General features: G+C 33.8%; 1 protein-coding gene across 1 annotated transcript in view; it reads right to left on the reverse strand.

The window, feature by feature from the left end:
- Nucleotides 1-8,952: 8,952 nt before the first annotated feature.
- The window catches only part of LOC128552413 (golgin subfamily A member 4-like), a 49,381-nt gene continuing 39,824 nt past the window's right edge, over nt 8,953-18,509 (reverse strand). Inside the window, 6 exon segments of the mRNA XM_053533449.1 lie at nt 8,953-11,330; nt 11,851-11,955; nt 12,241-12,330; nt 12,774-12,854; nt 13,145-13,343; nt 13,581-17,245. Of these exon segments, the coding sequence (XP_053389424.1) occupies nt 11,130-11,330; nt 11,851-11,955; nt 12,241-12,330; nt 12,774-12,854; nt 13,145-13,343; nt 13,581-17,245 (4,341 nt within the window). The 3' untranslated portion in view covers nt 8,953-11,129.

The raw sequence follows: 18,509 nt of genomic DNA on the forward strand, positions 1-18,509 counted from the left end.
AGGTCGAAGCAGCAACAAACTACAATAAGTATGCAGTTTCAGGACAACGCCTCTCTATGGCTTTAGAAGCGGAGAAACATAAGGGCAAAACGTTATCATTTCTTATAAAGTCACGGGTAGTAATATTGTTTGTACTGTATTTCTATGCGACTTGACAGAGCTTCTGCGATCACAGGACTGCTCCTACATAAGAAAAACTGGGTACAGATATTAACATTGGCACACACATTTTGTTATTGTAGAAAGGGCTAAGTACCTTTAATTTGGAAAAGTCTACTTTCGGTTTTAATCAAGATGGATTAATGTCTATGCGTATTATAAGAATCGGACTACAACAAATAAGTTAAACGAATGTTTGATAAATGAGTCGACATTGCTCGAGGGAGACAGTCTAAGACATTGGACTATCAAGGACTCAAGTTTTGATACATCTATTGTACCTAATGTAGCCAAAAACTGAATGCAAAATCATAACAGGAAAGATCCTCAGAAAATATAATGATGAGGCTTTTGTGCAAACGATACTTACAGAATTATGGTATATCCTTTTTATCATTGTTGCATTCACTAGGGGTTAAAGAGTAACTATGTAAACTTTGTTTGACCTAACCGCTAGCTTTATCAATTTACTTCCTTTTCTGACATGGTTGATCACATAGTATGGATTTTATGTACGCACGTCGTTATAAAGCTTTATTACAATTATCAAACAAGAGTTGTAAACAGTATGTCGTCTCCACGTCCTCCGCAAAGTAGATTCTACCGCATAAATACTTGGCATAATTGTTCTATTTGCAAATAAATTTCTTAAGTGCCAAAATAACTGAGATTTATTTCGAAAAGAACGTTTTTGTTCTTGTTCTTCTTTAATAATAATGTATTTAGACATTAAATTCAATAATGAACTAAAAATGTTTTATTTTTTTTTAAACGAAGTGCGGGTTATTTACGCCCGTAAAACGAATGGCTGAGAACAACATAGATTTAATTGTTGTAGCAAAACGTTATGTTATTTCCGTAAAAAATACTTGTTCCATAGTACTGTAAAACACCTTTTATTCGCGAGAATTTAATTTTCGCTAATATTCGCGAGGTTAGGTACTCGCGAATTCAAAGTGACCGCGAAAAATAGCTTTACCTGTTCGTGTTTATCCGAAATTCGCTGATGTATCGATCAGCACAAGGGAAGAAACTATCGGTGTTACTGTACATGACCGCTCAAACAAAGTTATCTTCCATTACAATACTATAGTACATGTACTAAGTACTAGTAATTCTAAATTAAGCTGTGACGTTAATTCCAGCCTGAATCCAGCCACGCTGTACCATATCAGTGTCATTCTCATTTTTCTGCATGGTTTTAACAAGCCATTTAACGTGCAGTGGTTTCACAGTGGACAAACGCAAATCAACATTTACAGAGTCAATGTTACTATCCTTTAACTGGACGGCGATTTCGTAAGCATAAAACTCCTCAAAACACGCTTTCATGTACAACTTGAAATTGGCATACATACACGCAATTATTTTTCACGCCTAACGAAACATTTTCCCTTTTCAAAAGACGAAGATAATTATTATACAAAATGTACCATTGTTTACCAATTTGTGAAAAGTTTGCAATGATTGTGCATAATAAATGTTCAAAGATCAAGCGTTCATTGTAAATATGGAGTCCCAGTCGAGCCATGATATTTTTTAGTTTAAACTTATTTATTTTACCTATTTTGAACCTTTTTCTTCCATCGTCCAAGAGCTCACCGGCACTTAATTACATTGCGATTATAGCCGGTTTCAAACCCAATCTGATACTTCTAACACTTGTAAATGTTACGGATGTTAAAGCTACGTAATAACAAAAGAAAGGAACAATTTATTGACGACTATACAACAGTGAGCACATATCAGATGTTAAAGGCATTAATCTGCTATCAATAAAGAGCGTAACACGCACTAGCGGACCGGAGAATAAACTTTTAACAGTGACGTCATACAGGTACCATAATTGCAGAAAGTAACCGAATGCAGTCGTACTTCCGGTTTTCTTCCAGATTCACATTCGCGAATTTAAAATTACGATTTTAACATCGCGAATTTAAGATTTCGCGAAATAATAAAATGCCAAAAATCGGGACAAATTCGCGAAATAAACATCTCGCGAATTTAAAGTGTTTTACAGTATATCACTCACTATAGAGTACAAAACACAACGGGGATACGCTTTAAGTAAACTTTTATCCACAAACTTTACATAATTAAACAAACAGAGCTCCCGAACCCCGCGTGAAATAAAGTTTAGGAGAAGAATCCCTCTGCTGACCAGTTTCATGGAAGAAGAAAAAGTTAAAACCATGCTCTTCCTTCACACAGAATAGATTCATTTTTGCGAGAAATAGTAATAAAAATGACGTATTTCTGTTTATGTTGCGTGATAAATAATCACATCTAAAAACTTGACAAGTTATATCTAAAATGGGCATTGTTTCAGGTAGCAAGAGCGGGCACTTGGTTAGAACCACCGATCCTCAGTAATCCAGTTGAATTAATTCCTCACATTATCAATTCTATACCCAAAGCGAGGTTTCGAACCCACTTTTGTAAAGGGGAAATGATTAAATGTCAGCAACCTTATCCACTCGGTCACGGAGCAATCCCACCAACTCCTTTAATGAATATGGTTGATGCGGTCACGAAGCGTTCATTGTATGTCCGTTTTTCTCCCTATTCTAGTGAAATGAAACATTTAAACAAATATAATCTGCCGATCACATCGCTCACCAGCCCGTACTATAAGGATGACCAATATCTAACCTAGCAGCATTTTGTTGTCTACATTAAAAGTCGGTCAAAGGAAAAGCACTAGCAGCAAGTTCATTAAAACTGACAGACTAATAACAAAATGTACAACAAATAGGATGCGAATAACCAACTGCGACATTGTTTAGAAAATCCAAAAATCCGTATATTGAAAGTGTTGGATATGGATATCTAAGAGCAAATTAAGCGTTAAATTGCATATTCTTTTCCTTTGATCCTTTGATGTCTGAAAAGTAGATTTTCTGAAATAGCGAAATGGCAACCAGCTTTCCTCGTCGTTGCGAACACTGCTGAATGCATTTACAGGGCTTTAGAACAAACCAAAGTTTTAACTAAATGATTTTATCATTTAGTGACGGAAATTATATTGTTTTTCTAAAAAATGTCAAATAAGCAACTGCCTACCACGGAGATAGATCTATGCATTCGAAGTGTTGGATACTAAGATCTTAGGGCGTTAAATGAAATAATTTGATCACTTTGAAAGAGGTACATTTTTCTTTTAAATGTGAATCACCAACTACATTCCAGTAGGCTTGGTTATTCGCGCAAACTAGTAACCGGCTGGCCTAGTCGCTGCGGACGCATATATACACTTTTAAAGTGTTGAATATTAATATTTAAAATCAAACGTAAAACTAAATAATAGTATCCTTTTGGGAGAGGTATATTATCTTCGATATTTAATTAGCCGACTGAAAACTGGTAACTACGTTTTTCCTTGCAAGTACATGTAAAACGAGTTTGAAAATGAAATGTTAACTAGTTTCAAACTAATATATTTACCAGTAGGTTGTTGATCAATCGAACTGGCAACTGGCAGTTCTGACTTCTATATATTTAAAGCGCTAAATATTAATATGTAATAGCAAATAAAGCATTAAATGGAATGATTTGATCCCTTTAAACAAGGTATGGATTTTTTTTCAAAATTTGAATTACCAACTACCTTCCAGTCTACCTCCAAATTGGTAACGATTGTTAGACTGTGTTTTATTTTGAGTTTAAAAAGTAATCGAACTGGCCAATAAATTTTGAATTACCAACTGGCAGCTAGTATGTAGCTAGTTATTCGGATGTTCAACTACCGGCTGCCTACCAACTTTACTGTCATCAACAAATAGGTAGAGGTATTTTATTTGCTTCAGTGTACGATTGAAATTTCTTGCACACCGGACAGGATTTTCCGGTGATTTTACCCATGCCGGCAAAACCCATCTGGCACACCCATGCCAGATGACTATCGTGCTGTTATGACAACTAGCGATTCATGCATTGAAAATGTAACATACGAAAAAAAAACAACAGGTACCTTGATAGTTTCTCTCCGTTCCTTATAGTATATTTCTCGATTCAAAATATGTTATTTTACAGTAAGAACATAGCGTTACGCTACAAACGATACAAGGCAATTCATTGATGCAAGCATCAAAGACGCCGCCAAGTGTTGTATCTGAAGTACATTTATTGCAATATGAGAAATCACCTAATCATTACTTTATTAGTCTGACTGGCTACAAGTTATCAAAATTAGCACATAAAACAATATATGTTATAAACTGTTTAAAAACATGACGAATAAACATGATAGAAAAATTTTACCATGCAATACAAATCCTCTACCTGCAATGACATTAACATTGCGAGTAGGTGGTCCCTTTACATACAAAATTAAAGTAATTATTTCACTAACTAAGGTCACCTCCTGTGAAAAGTTCTTATATGCAGGAGCGTGTGCATGAAGTTTCACAGAAATGCAATTTGTTGGGAAATGAGGAAATGTTGAAATTATTTCAAAGTTGTGGTTCACAGAAACCATTATTTTTATTATCATGTAATGTAATGAGTGTTTTCTATTTACTGATGAAGTTTTATGGACCTTAGTCACCTACATTATAGATTTCAGAATGCAGATTATACAAAGCAATTTACAGTTTCCGTTGCCAAAAACAACCAAAAATTTTGTCCAAGAAAAGAATGATATAACATAAATAATCTCTACATTTCCCCTATTCACAAAACATGAATCTTTCTTATATACTTTTGAATATCATAGAATGCATTTTTTTTTTCGGACGAACGATAAACTTGAAGTCCTCGTTGAACTGTAAGGTTACTAGGAGTATGTCAGTGTCTAGATTCAAATCTAATATTACAAGAAATTTAGCAAGCATAATAACCCACTGCCAAAGTGTAGAAAATATTTCAATGAATTTTTTTTTGTTTGGTCAGGAATGGACAAATACAAAACTAAAAAGAAAAAAGAAAAAAAGAAGCAAGTAACAAGATATAATAAAACCAGAGCAACTGACAAGTCATATAAGATCAATGAACGTATAAATTCAACAAGGAATTCTATTTTAAAGTCACTGATGCTTTGATAAGTTATGGTCCCATGGCTTTTGATATTTCGATCTAACCGCATTTAAAGAAGTATTAACTTGTCACTGACAAATTCAGCCAAATGCTCTTTAGCCTATTGCACACCTTAGTTGACAGTGTATATCTGTAAACAATTAGTAGATCTATATGACACATAAGCAAAAAAAAAAGAAAGAAAAAAAAAAACAAAAAAACAAAAAAAAACAAATAGAAGTAGGAATTTGCAAAAGTGTGCGCATTCTGAAATTACATCACTGTACCTATCAACAAAGAAAATAAGACAAAAGGTTAAAAAAAAAGTTAACAGCGGCACTTCCTTCGTTCATTTCAACATATCTTTGCTTATTGATTCCTTTATTTACTTTGTAAATACGTTTTTTTCCAAGGAATTTTTATGCAGGCAAATTGTAATTTTCCATAATTTTTTTTTTAATATTCTCTTCGAAGTTTACTGCAAGATTATTGTAAAATACACGAACGCTCCCTTGTGCAGGCGATTCATGGTATATCTGCGGTGTGTTCTATTTATAGAAAATGAGATAGGTAAGTAGGTCATGCTAAGAATAGAAATGGAAAACTTGACTTACAGAGTAACCTCCCTTATTAATAAATCAGATCAACATTTTTGACGAAATTGTAAATAAAAAAATATGTTCTGCTCTACAAATAAGGAGAGGAAAGACAGATAGCATTGTTTTAAATCACATAATAAGTTGCATTACATACATTTTTTATGTTTTCTTTTTGCCATTTTTTTGTTTATTCACTAAAATGTATTGTGCAATATCGTTGATCCTTTTACAAACTATTCACTGTGTTCAGTTTATCACTCCGAAACTATTCATTACCATCTTTACAGGGTCCGAAATAAAAGTGTATCCCATATACTCGACACCGCCTTCAGGGCGGCGTCGAAAAACTAAAGGGGAACTTTGTTATTGTGCGTCACTGAAACGCCATGACGTCACTTCTGCTTACGGACGTTAATTTCCCCCGCTTTGTGTACATACTCTACTACAAGAAAGAGTGCATTTCTATTTGCTTTATTTGTTTTATTTTTTTGTGAAATACGGTAAAAAAAACCAGAATAAAATGCTTATATGTATACGATATGCAAGAAATATATCAATCATGTGTTTACGAATCGGATAGAAATATCCGTCCCTCGGTCACATGCGCATGGGCGGTAACTCGGCTAGCCTCGTTACCGCCCAATGCGCTGGTGCCTTCGGGACGGATATTTCTATCCGATTCGTAAACACATGACAGATATTATTAATCTTTCATTGTGTGAGCATCAGATGCATTATTTAAAATCTGGTGTTGGCGAGTGACAGATATTTTAATATACATGTAATTTTTAAAAACAAACATATTTTCTTTTTAACGTCTTTTCAATGTTTTTTTTTTTTTACAAAATGTTGCCAGTTTTATCCGCGAGGCGTCACGCGCATCGGATGACGTCACACGCAACATCATGACGCCACAATGCTAATATTTGGACGAAAGTAAAATATTCTTGAGAGGATTTTAGGTTTCTTTTATAGTTTATAGTTTTGAAAGACGAAGCGCATATCATTTTGTTTATATAGGTATTCTTTACTGATGTATATTTTGGTACAGTTGCAGTTTCATATATTCGCCGTTATACCTCAATAATTTACTGAAACTTTTATGTACTAACAATGAATGAGGTAGTAAAGACAATATTCGAAGCTATCATGGCTACCTGCCTATCAAAATGAATCTAATCCATTAATCCTTTTCAAGGGTGAAAAAAATATCAGAACAATCAGTACTTACAAGTTAATAGTAATAGGTCCTTAAATGTTGTACAGGGAAATCCAGTAAACACATTGCCTTCTTATTTCAACAGACATGGAAGTTACAACAACAGTTGCCTGCAAAGTTACTAGCTTTTCTGAAGCAATGAACTGGACAACAAAACAGAAATTAGTGTAGAAATAATGGTTGAGATTGATAGAGAAGTAAACACAGACAACACTCACCTGAAACATATAAATACAGGACACATACGGAAATTGCAAAAAGAAATCAGCAAGATTGAATTGCTGAGGAATAACACTTGTTTTACTGTGTATCCTGATGTTGTTTAATGAAAATGCTTATCGTAGTGAATAAGGCACACACTGAACAAATCCCTGAAAATGTACGTATTAGGATTGAACCATTCATGAGTGCCAAAAATATCAATTAGCCTTTATAAAACAATTAATTATTTAAACACGGTTGGTTCATATGATATGGGTGCTTTTTGTCAGTAAGTAATATATAGTTTATGACGTTATAATATTGCTAGTACTATGTACCGCACTTCAGTGCAAACTATTTCAGACAAAGTTTTTCCCTAGGTAAATATAGGATATATACTGAACAAAATTAGTAACTTCCGCTGTATTAAAGTTCAGATATACATAAATATGAAAATACGGGTTGAATTATTTTATATGTATTGCAAGATTATATAAATGTGAATTTGTGTTGAAAATGTTATCACTCTACGTTTACGGAAAACTGTTGAACTGGTTGATTAAATACGGTAGGGGCCGTACACCAAAAATACACATTCATACCGGGTATGACCACCTTGAGCACGAGGTCTTCCTGGCATCGTTGGCGCATTGATCCGACAAGTGTGTTGATTTCGACCTGTGGAATGTTGTTCCACTCCTGAATTAAGGCTTGTGTTAGTTCATTGACGTTCGACGGTAGAGTACGTCTAACACGCTGGACCAAATTATTCCACGGTGTTCGATGGGATTCTGATCTGATAAATGCAACGTTATTCGTCCTGAGGAAATTCACAGTATCTCTAGCTGTATGGCTTGTGGCATTATCCTGTTGAAACAGTGGTATTGGTATTATATTGAAGCAGTGGGATGACGTGCCTCGCAAGAATCTCATCTAGATCACGACGAGAGGTGTGCGATAACCATGTGCAATGCCTGTCTAGACCAAGACCGAACCTCCACACCAAAAACGATCTCGTTCAAGTACACAGCAGTCGGCATAACGTTCCTTTCTTCTATGGTACTCTCAAAGACAGCCATCACTTCGATGAATTGAAAATCTCGTCTCATCGGAAAAGAGAACGCTATTCCATTGTTGCCTTAATCAGCGATGGTGTATACGTGCCCAATTTACACGATTTACGCGGCGGCGTCGCGTCATAACACAGTCAACGTAAGGACGACATCCACGCAGACCACCCTCGCGCAGAGGATTGCGTACAGTTTAGTCAGATGTTCGGTTTTTATGTGTACCGAGGGTGCTAGCAGCATTGGCATTGGCATTGGCAGTGTGGAAACGACTGCGAAGGTGGGTGTTCATGATATAGTGGTCTTGCCCAGGCGTCGTGACGCGCAGACGTCCACTACGTGGTAAATTTTACGTATGCCCTGTTACTTGAAAACGTTGCCTAAAGATTCGAATAGCACGGCTTGAACTGCCAACAACCATAGCAACCTCATTTATCGCTATAACAGTATTAAACATTGTGGAACTTAAGGTATAAGGCACTGTTTTTAATTTCACACGAGATGTGTAAACAAACAGATCATGAGTGAACTATTTGTCATGTATTACCTTTATTTACATGTTTCGGTCTCGTTCATAAATAAAACCTCTATTCAGAAAAATCCATGGATTCGTCAAAAAGTAAAATCAGATTGCATCATATTATTATATTTCTCCAGATTGATATTGTATGAAGTAAGTATGGCACAAATCAAGTACTGTATTCAAAACTAATTTATTCTGTGAACTTGAATTATGTTTAATATGATACATTTCTTGAAAACACCCATGCGATAAAACCATATAAATAAAGAAGTTTTTCTTTTCGGTGAAGGTAGATAGGGGAAAATGCGAATTCATTCACAAATCAGTAACCATGACAAAACGTGATAGTTTTATTTTCTTGTTAGAGATAAGAGTTGTGACAGTTTCAAATAAAATATAACTACATTTACTTCTACCTTTATACATTCACATTAATGCATTAGCTCGCAACTTGTTTTGGCTTACATTTGATGACACATCGTATTTAATAAATAGTTATAAATTTACGTTAAAACATTTGCATACAGGCTATAAGAATAAAACGTTTGCCTTGTGTAGATGAGGCATTTTTAATTTTCTTCAGTATAACTAAAGATAAGGTGATTCTATAACCATTAGCACAAAAGGGTTATCAGCAACATAAGCTTGCTAAAATAAATATGTTAAAAAGAACTGTGTATATTACCAGGAAATATAAAACAAAAAGCTGATATACATTGTATGTTTTTGGAAGATAGCGCAGGTAAACAATTAAAGCTCCATAAGGCTTAAAATTTTATGCTAAAAATAGACAAAGCACCTGTTAAAATAGATGTTTTGCATACTTAGATGGCTAGAAAAGCACTAATTTTGGTATTGTACATGAAGGTTTACTGTTAGAACTATGAAGGAAGGTAATCAAAACAATAGATTGAGTAATACTTTCTACAATGTTTATCCATATTCAAACCTTGGACAGTTACATGAGGAAACAATTATCGAAAATAAGATTTAAAAAGAAATTAATGTATTTCATGTTAACAACAAAAATCTGGCAGCCACATTATGATCAAAAGCATTAGGAGTCTTTAATGTCTGTTCATAACCACTGTTTACAAGTACAACTTTACAGATTGTAAAATGAAACTATGATTAGGTCTATTATACATTATTAGTATCACTAACCGTATGTTACGGTGATTTATATTTTGATTAAAATATATATACTATTTCTTAATCCAGGAAGCCGCTATTATGTGTTAATGGTCTTTCTAACTGACATCTGTAATTCGTAAACACTACTTTATAAACTATTATAACATCCAAAAAAACAAAAAATAATAGCCATAAAATGTGTTAAGAAAAAACCTAGCATTAGTAGAATATCGATATTCAAACCAAATTTATCATATTTTTAAATTACCTCCCTTTCCACGAAATTTAAAACAAAATAATTTGGATGTGTAATAACTATTAAATGAATACACCGTGATCATAAAAAACAACAACAAAATTAACTATGACTTAGTCATGTAATTTCAAGGCAACTGAATCGTTGCGGTATGTTAAATTATGTCTAAAACTGGAGTGAAACGTTTGACTGTTAGAATATTAAGCAATTTTCACAATAAAGTATGCAATGTGATGTACATTTTTGTATTTACAAAAACAAGAAAGAGTGTACATAAAGATAATACGTTTATGTCCGCAGACTTTTCCAACAGTCTGACAAACACGCCATCAAAGGTAAAAAGTAATATGCACAGTTCTTAAATAATTTGCATATGTACAGCATCAGTCCTTACAAATATTCAGAATAATCATTTTGCTTGGTACTGTTGCAAAAACAAATTCCCAAGCTGTCGATAAGTTCTGTGAGATTCAAATGTGATTGATCCATCCAATCATGTAATTGGGGATTCTCGAAAGTGATCGACGAAATAATTATACACAGGTTAGACACTCCTTATGAAATGATTAAATTATAGCACTCAAAGTCTTAATTGCCATTTTTACAGCGTACCTACCTCGCTTTCTAATATGAAAAGGATGATGCACACCAGTGATATGAATCAAAATGATTTGTAAATGATTCCAAAACGTGACACGACACACAAAAATCTGCGAAATATCCAAGTCGAAAAAAAGGCTGCGTCACAAAGAGTGCAGGACAAATGAAAGGATAAATACGTATATTCTGATATTTTTCCGAGTTGTGTTTGACTGTGTGTGGGTTTGAAAAATGTAGACGAAAAGAGTATCACACAATAAATCTTGAATACTTAGATATTAGTGATTTATAGTTTATAATTTTGAGTATTTTACACGTCATATACACAAATTACATCGAGATTAACATTATTATTTCATTATGTACTCCGTTCTGATTTCTTGCCACATCCCTGAGCTACACCTTTCGCCAGAATAGGACCTCCTTCGTGTAAAAGCAGAGGAGGCCATACAACGTAGTCAACGAGTGTGCCGCTGCTTGTGTAGGGTTTGTACAGGTCGGTGTTAAAGCCTGAACCTTTCCTGAGCAAAGGCGCAAACGCAACAGGTGGGTCTTGGATCTGTAAGCATTCCATTAAAACAATGGACAACATACTGAGGAAGAAATAAATAAGCCGAAATTTTATTTTTTTTGGAAAAAAATTAGTTTGCAAATTTCTGTTTTTTAAGTAATGTATATTAAGATATGGTAACAAATAATTAGACTTTTATCTGAAAGAGTCACAGAGTTTTCAGGATTTTTTAAAATGAAACATTCAAATAAATCTTCTTATGCACATATGATAATTAGTAACGGCTATTGTTAATGTTTTGAAGTCATTTTATTATATATATATAAGGTAAACACATTCAGAATGACAGAAAAAACATCGACAGCAGTGAACAATATTAAGTTTTTGCTGAGTTGTCTGGAAACCCATTTCACTCGTTTCATAGCGAAATGGAATGAATGCATTATAATGTACATAGAAATAACTACATATCTGATTATTAGGGCACTGTTATACACATTTTGCTGTACATGTTAAGATTTACTCAATAATCTAATAATCTCTTTCACTATACTTGTTAAATACAAACCACCATAAACCAGCATATTTCAAGACATTCTGATGTATATGGGCTGACTTCTAAAGCTGTTCTTAATGTTTTATCGGCTGATCGCCTAAGATGTGACACATACATCTGAAAATGTAAGCATTTAGACAAGAAACAAGAAATAACAAATGACGTAACTGACTTTCTTTACGAATTTAGTTAGTGAAAAGAAACGTAAGAAAATTTTAAAATAGGCTGGTTTTACATTGTTTGATAGCCTGATAAATATAGAAGTAACTGACATGAAAGTGTAATGTGTTAAATATTTGTTAGATATTGATATAAAATTGCAGTACGTTATAAGGTCATATAAACGCACTAAAATTGAACTTTTATTAGTTACAGTAATTCAATATAAAGTATTTCCTTTACCGTATATAGGTTTCCAACGGCAACAGATGCAACCGCCCTCCTGCAATCTTTAAAGAGTTTACGCACATCAGCTGACACATCTCCATTTCCCTGACAAATTTCAAAGACATAGTTTACACTAATTTATCTGAACTCGATTGTGATGAAAATTTCAAGCGTAACAGAATCACTGTTGAGTCTCCTGAAAACAAGTACTGGCGTCATATGAGAAGTTTTGTAGTGACTCGAAGCCACGACTAGCGGGTTGAGCGTTCGGCACCTTAACCACTGGATTCAGATACTTCTTTCGTAAAAGCAAGACAAACATACATGTAAAGATCAGAAGTATTTGTGCGATTTTTTATCTATTCGAGCCGAAATGAGATATGAAATAACTACAAGTAGGGCAATTTTTGACATTCTATTTCATTTGGATATTTTATGTGAAATAATGAACCGCGTGATAGATGATACATCTTGGTAAAAATGTTAAGGGTCTAAATTCAGAACGGATAAGTGTTACGTTGTAAAAGCTTAAGATCAAAGTGTCATACATATTGGTCTGCAAATTTCAGTTCACGTCCTAATTTCTCCATTTGTTCACGTGCCTTTGTTACACAGAACGTCATGGAATCCTGCAGGAGGAGAATACACATGGCATAAGCAGTATAACATAGTATAGTATATAGTATAATGTAGTATAATAATCATGACTACCTAACTTTTAATTGGTTTAAGTTTTCATATTCATTCTTGGTTATGAAAGGCATTTTAAATCAGATAACAACATTAAAAACAATACGGTGTTTTTAAAAGGGATTCACATTGCAAACAGATGAATTGCAATTTTTTTAAGTTAAATAAAAGTGTGTAAAGTAGAAAAACAACAATTATCTACTCAAGGTTTTAAATTCCTTTTAATAACCTGCATAATTTGTAGGAGGGCTCCTATAACATGCTCCTCCGTATCAAAGTATTTGTCGAGAATGTCAAACGCGTCAGTCCATTGATTATCATACAACTCAGCACATCTTTCGGCAAGTTTTGTTGGACGATTCCTGTCGCTTAGGTCGGTAATGTTAGGGTTGTTATCAGTAAGTCTGTCTCCCATAGCTTTACTGAGCCTACAATGCAAAAGGTTAGTAAGTTTGAAAATTCACGAAATGAATTGTTATATATATAAACGAGACGATGTTGTTTTTTTCTGAAAGCTTACTCCCGCTTCCCTGATCATTCGAAATAACCTAGAATAATCGTTCCAATATTATTTTCTAATTAAAGAATTAAACAAAGTAAACATAATTTTATACAACTTTTAGTTGCCATTTATAATTGTCAAATAAAACATTGTGTACGTTTACCTTGTTTTAGTTTCGTCAAGTTCAATCTCTGTATCTTGCAATTTTTTTAAAGTCATTTGCAACTGATTATTCAATTCGACTACTTTCTCTTTGTCTCTTACATCTCTCCTATATCCACTTTCCCTCTTTTCATTACTTTGACTATGTAAAATTTCACTATCACGGTGCTCTACCTCTCTCTGCAGTTGCCGACTTTTCTGTTGCAACTGTTCTCTCTGTTCACGTAATTGGTGATCTTTTTCCTTCACGGTGTTTTCTAGGAGGTCATTTTGATTATTTATTTCAGCTATTTCGATCCTTTTACTGTTTAATATTTCCTCTAGATGTTTAAGATTTTGCTCACGGAATTCCGCCTCTGTTTCAAGAGATTTAAATTTCTTCTCCCAAAAAGTATCAATTCTTTCCTGTTCAGCTTTCTTGTCATTCAACTGCTTCAAAATATGTTGTTTCTGATCAGTAAGTTCAGATATCTGATTATCCTTTTCCTTATTCTGTTTGTTCAGCGAGGTGATAACGCCATTCAATTTAGCCTCCTTTTTACATAATTGATCCAAAGCTTGTTGCAATTGATTCACCTGTTCAGACAACTGTTTATCTTTGTCCTTCAATTCCTTCAAAAGAAGTTCATTTCTACCTATTTGTTCACTCTTTAAATTTTCCAGCTGTTCCTTCAGAACATTAATTTTAAGATCACGCTGCTTAACAGCTGTCTCAAGATCAATGCTTTTCTTCTTTAGTGAAGATATTATCCCACCTAATTCAGCCTCTGTTTCTCGCAGCTTCTTCGAGGTTCGATTCAGTTGATCACTCTGTTCAAGTAACTTGTTATCTTTTTCTGTCATGTTGCTTTCTAGCGATGCGTTTGTGTCAATTATATGTCTCATTTCATCCTTTTTACTATTCAGCATATCCGTTTGATGTCTAATCTTCTGGTCTCTGTGCTTTACTTCTCCCTCAAGTTCATTAAGCTTCTTCTTTAGTGAAATGTGAATTTCTCCAAACTGAGCCTCTTTCTCTTCCATCATTTTCAAAGTTTCTTGCTGCTGATCTTTCAAGTGAGATATCTGAGCATCTTTCTCCATGCTTTGCTTCTTTAGTAGGTTGTTTATGTCACTCGATTCAGTTTCCTTTTCTTTAACTTGATTTAATGCTTGTTGCAGCTGTTCCCTCAGTATAGCCATTTGCTTACATTTTTCCATCATCTCTCTTTCATGACTATCACGTTCACTAGAAATCTCTACTTTCATACTGTGTAAATTTTCTTCTAGATCTTTTACTTTCAAATCACGGCGCTCAATATCTGTCTCGAGACCTTGATTCCTTTCCTTCAGTGCAGAAAAAATTCCTTCCAGTTCGGTATCTTTTTCTTGCAGCCTTTTCAAATTATGGTTCAGTTTATCATCCTGGTCACTTAACTGGTTATCCTTTTCCTGCAGTATGTTTTCTAAAAGTTCATTTCTATCCCTCAGTCGACTTATTTCTACCTCTTTACTGTTCACCACATCCTCTAGATGTCTATTATGTCGCTTCTGCTGTTCTACCTCTGACTCTAGATTCTTAACTTTCTTCTTCAGCGAAGTGTCAATTGTTTCTTTTTCAGACTCTTTACATTCAAACCTTTTCAAAGTTTGTTGCAATTCATCTTTCAGATCAGTTATTTGAGTATCTTTTTCTTTAGTTCTTCTAGCTGCAATTCGCTCACATTCATTTCTTATTTCTACACTTTTACTATTCACTGTTTTTTCTGCACTGGTCAGTTCTAGATTTAAGCGCTTTATCTCTGCCTCAAGATACTCATTTTTCTTCTGAAGTGAAGTAATAATTCCTCCTAATTCGGCCTCTTTATCTTGCAGTTGATTCCTACCTTGTGTCAACTGATCGGATAATTTGCTATACTTTTCCTCTGCTTTCTTTGTAAGAAGTTCTGTTTCACTGGTAATTTCAGTTTTCATAGTATTCATCTGCTTCTCTAGATCTTTTACTTTCATATCACTATGTTCAACTTTTGTCTCAAGGTCCAGTTTATTATTTTTTGGTGTCATTATAATTCCATTCAATTCAGTCTCCGTGTCTTGCAACATTTTTAAAGTGCGATCCAGTTGATCACTCCGTTCACTTAACTGACCATCTTTTCCCTTCATTTCAGCTTCTAAAAATTCATTTCTGTCATTCGCATGACGCAGTTTGATCTTTGTACTGTTTAACATTTCTTCTAGACGTCTCACATTTTGCTTGAGATGTTCCATCTCTGACTCAAGATTCTCGAGTTTTGTGTTCAAAGATGAAACCATTCCATTCCATTCAGCATCTTTGACTTTTAAGGTATTTTTTAGCTGGTAACTCATTTTAATCAATTGGTCATCTTTTTCATGTGCCACTTTGTTCGTTAATTGTTTATTCATATCACTTATTTCATGTTTTCTACAATGTAATATTGTCTGCAAATTGTGTTCTTTCAGACCACTACTCTCAAACTGTTCAACAAGACACTGATTTTCATTTTTTATTGAGTTGATTATTCTATTCTGTTCTGTTTCTTTTTCAAAATTTCTATTCAACGATTGTTGCAACTGATTTTTCAGATCAGATAATTGCTTATCTTTTTCTTGCAGTTTTTGCGTACAACGTTTATTTTCACTATTTATTTCAATCATTAAACTGTCTATCTGTTCCTTAAGATCTTTGATCTGAAGATTACGACGCTGAAGATCTGTCTCGTGGCTACGATTTATCTTCTTAAGAGATGTTATAATACAATCCAGACCCATTTCTTTTTCGTTTTGCATTTTAAGTTGATCATCCTGTGTCCGCAAATGCTCATCTTTCTCCTTCACTTTGTTTTCAAGAAATATAATTCTATCGCACATTTGAGCATATTCTGTTTTTTCATTGCTTAAAATTTCTTCTTGATGTCGATCATTTCGATCACGGCATTCTATCTGCTGCTTTATTTTCTTCTTCAATGAAGTGTCAGGATCTCTCATTTCAACATCTTTGTCATGCAACGTTTTCAATGTCTGTTGCAAACGATCCCTCAAGTCTGATATCTGATCATCCTTTTCCGTCTTTAACCTGGCTGCTAACTGTTTATTGGTCTCTAGCGAATTCTCTAACTGTTTGACTCTCTGATTACGGTGACCTAATTCTTGCTCCAGATGCAGAACTTGGTTCTTAAGTGAACTGCAAATTTCATCCATTTTCTTCTCTTCTTCATGTGCTTTTGTCAAACTATGGTGCATATTCTCTCTTTCTTTTTGCATTTCTTTTAGTTCCAATAGAAATCTCATTTCATGCAATTTTCTCTGATCTTCTTTTATCTTCAATATTGTCTGTTCATTTTTGTCCCTTATTTTGATTTTCTCCCTCTCAAGATGTTTTATTTTCTGGTCATCTATTTCTATCCTTTCCAAAAGAGACTGGATCTTCCTTTCTTGTGACGTCATGATTTCTTTAGTTGTTTTCATTTGGCTGATAGTTTCTTGTTCAAAGTCTTCTTTCCATTTCTTATATAACATTACATGATTCAATGCTATCTCTTTGAAACCTCTGCATTTCTCTAATTCTTCTATCAAATCATGGTTTTCCGCGAGATAACATTCTCGATCGTTGTCCATTTGTTCCAGATATTTATGCATTGACTCATTTTCATCTTCTAAATGTCTTACCTGTGAATTGTTATGCTATTTTAGACAAACAAGACATGAGCATTTTACTTTTACTTTAACAATGAATTAACTTTTACAATTGAAATTTTGACATACTGTAGAGACCTATATAATTAATTTCCTGTTTGAGTAAAATACGTGTTACACATGCCGATACGGAACTACTTCAAATGCAACTTTCGCGTTAATGATCCGATGTGTTATATATATATATATCATTTATCATAGTGACAGGTATAAAATAAACAGATAAAATACAAATTTGTTACAATGAGATCAGATCAATTCACAGCTTAATAAGGCTTATCAGTCAACATACATTACAGTATAGAGAAATCATGCATTATACAATTTACAGTAAAAAGCAATTAAATATAACGTGGTGTATGATAATATATAAAAAAGAGAACATAACATGTGTTGTAAAATATACAAGGTGGTTCTTAGCTTTAAGGCCTATATCATAAACTGCCCAACATTAACAATATTTCTATCTGTTTAATAAAGGGATTTAGCCATATTAATTTCTGGAAAATTTGATGAATCTATTCCATCTAGATTGTTGAAAGGTGTTATCACACCTATGACAGTGAACAAATGAAATGTACTTCGTTTTCGACAGTTAGTGCATCACATTGCTTGCAAAGTCTGTTTGCACGGGATATGCCATAATATATTTAGCGATCAATTTTAATTAGTAGAGTACCAGGTCTTAACTCTAATGTGCTTACTAAAGTTCAGTTTTACACATTGTTCAGTATGAAATTATGTTTTTACAGTTCAATAAATATCAAGTTTAGTCTGTGAATTTACCTCATTTTGCCATATACGTATAAAAGTTTCCATTAATTTTGTTCGAACTTCTTTCAAAAAATCACTATGATTGAAACCTATGATTGATAATGTTTTAAATGATTTCTTTAAATATACTTTTAACATCACTGAACCACTTTCGTTCACATTTCGAATAATCCCACAAAAACAATTTGGTCAATCGGTTATTGATCATAGAAATAATTTTTTTATAAAGACGAACACTGTTCACCATTCTGCTGACTATAGGTGGTATTCACCCCATATCTCTCTGAATGGCGGGATTTGAAGTGCATTAATGGACACCGATGACATATTTAATTATTCTGTTAAGCAAAGTGTCCGGCTTGGATTAAAGTTTAAAGCCCTTTACAGAATACGAGTAGTCCAAGTAGAGACTAATCTAATTTCATATATTTTCGTGCATGTAGTAAACATAAGGTCATTTGTA

This window comes from Mercenaria mercenaria, unplaced genomic scaffold (assembly GCF_021730395.1).
Source record: "Mercenaria mercenaria strain notata unplaced genomic scaffold, MADL_Memer_1 contig_2783, whole genome shotgun sequence".
Classification (NCBI taxonomy): Eukaryota; Metazoa; Mollusca; class Bivalvia; order Venerida; family Veneridae; genus Mercenaria; species Mercenaria mercenaria.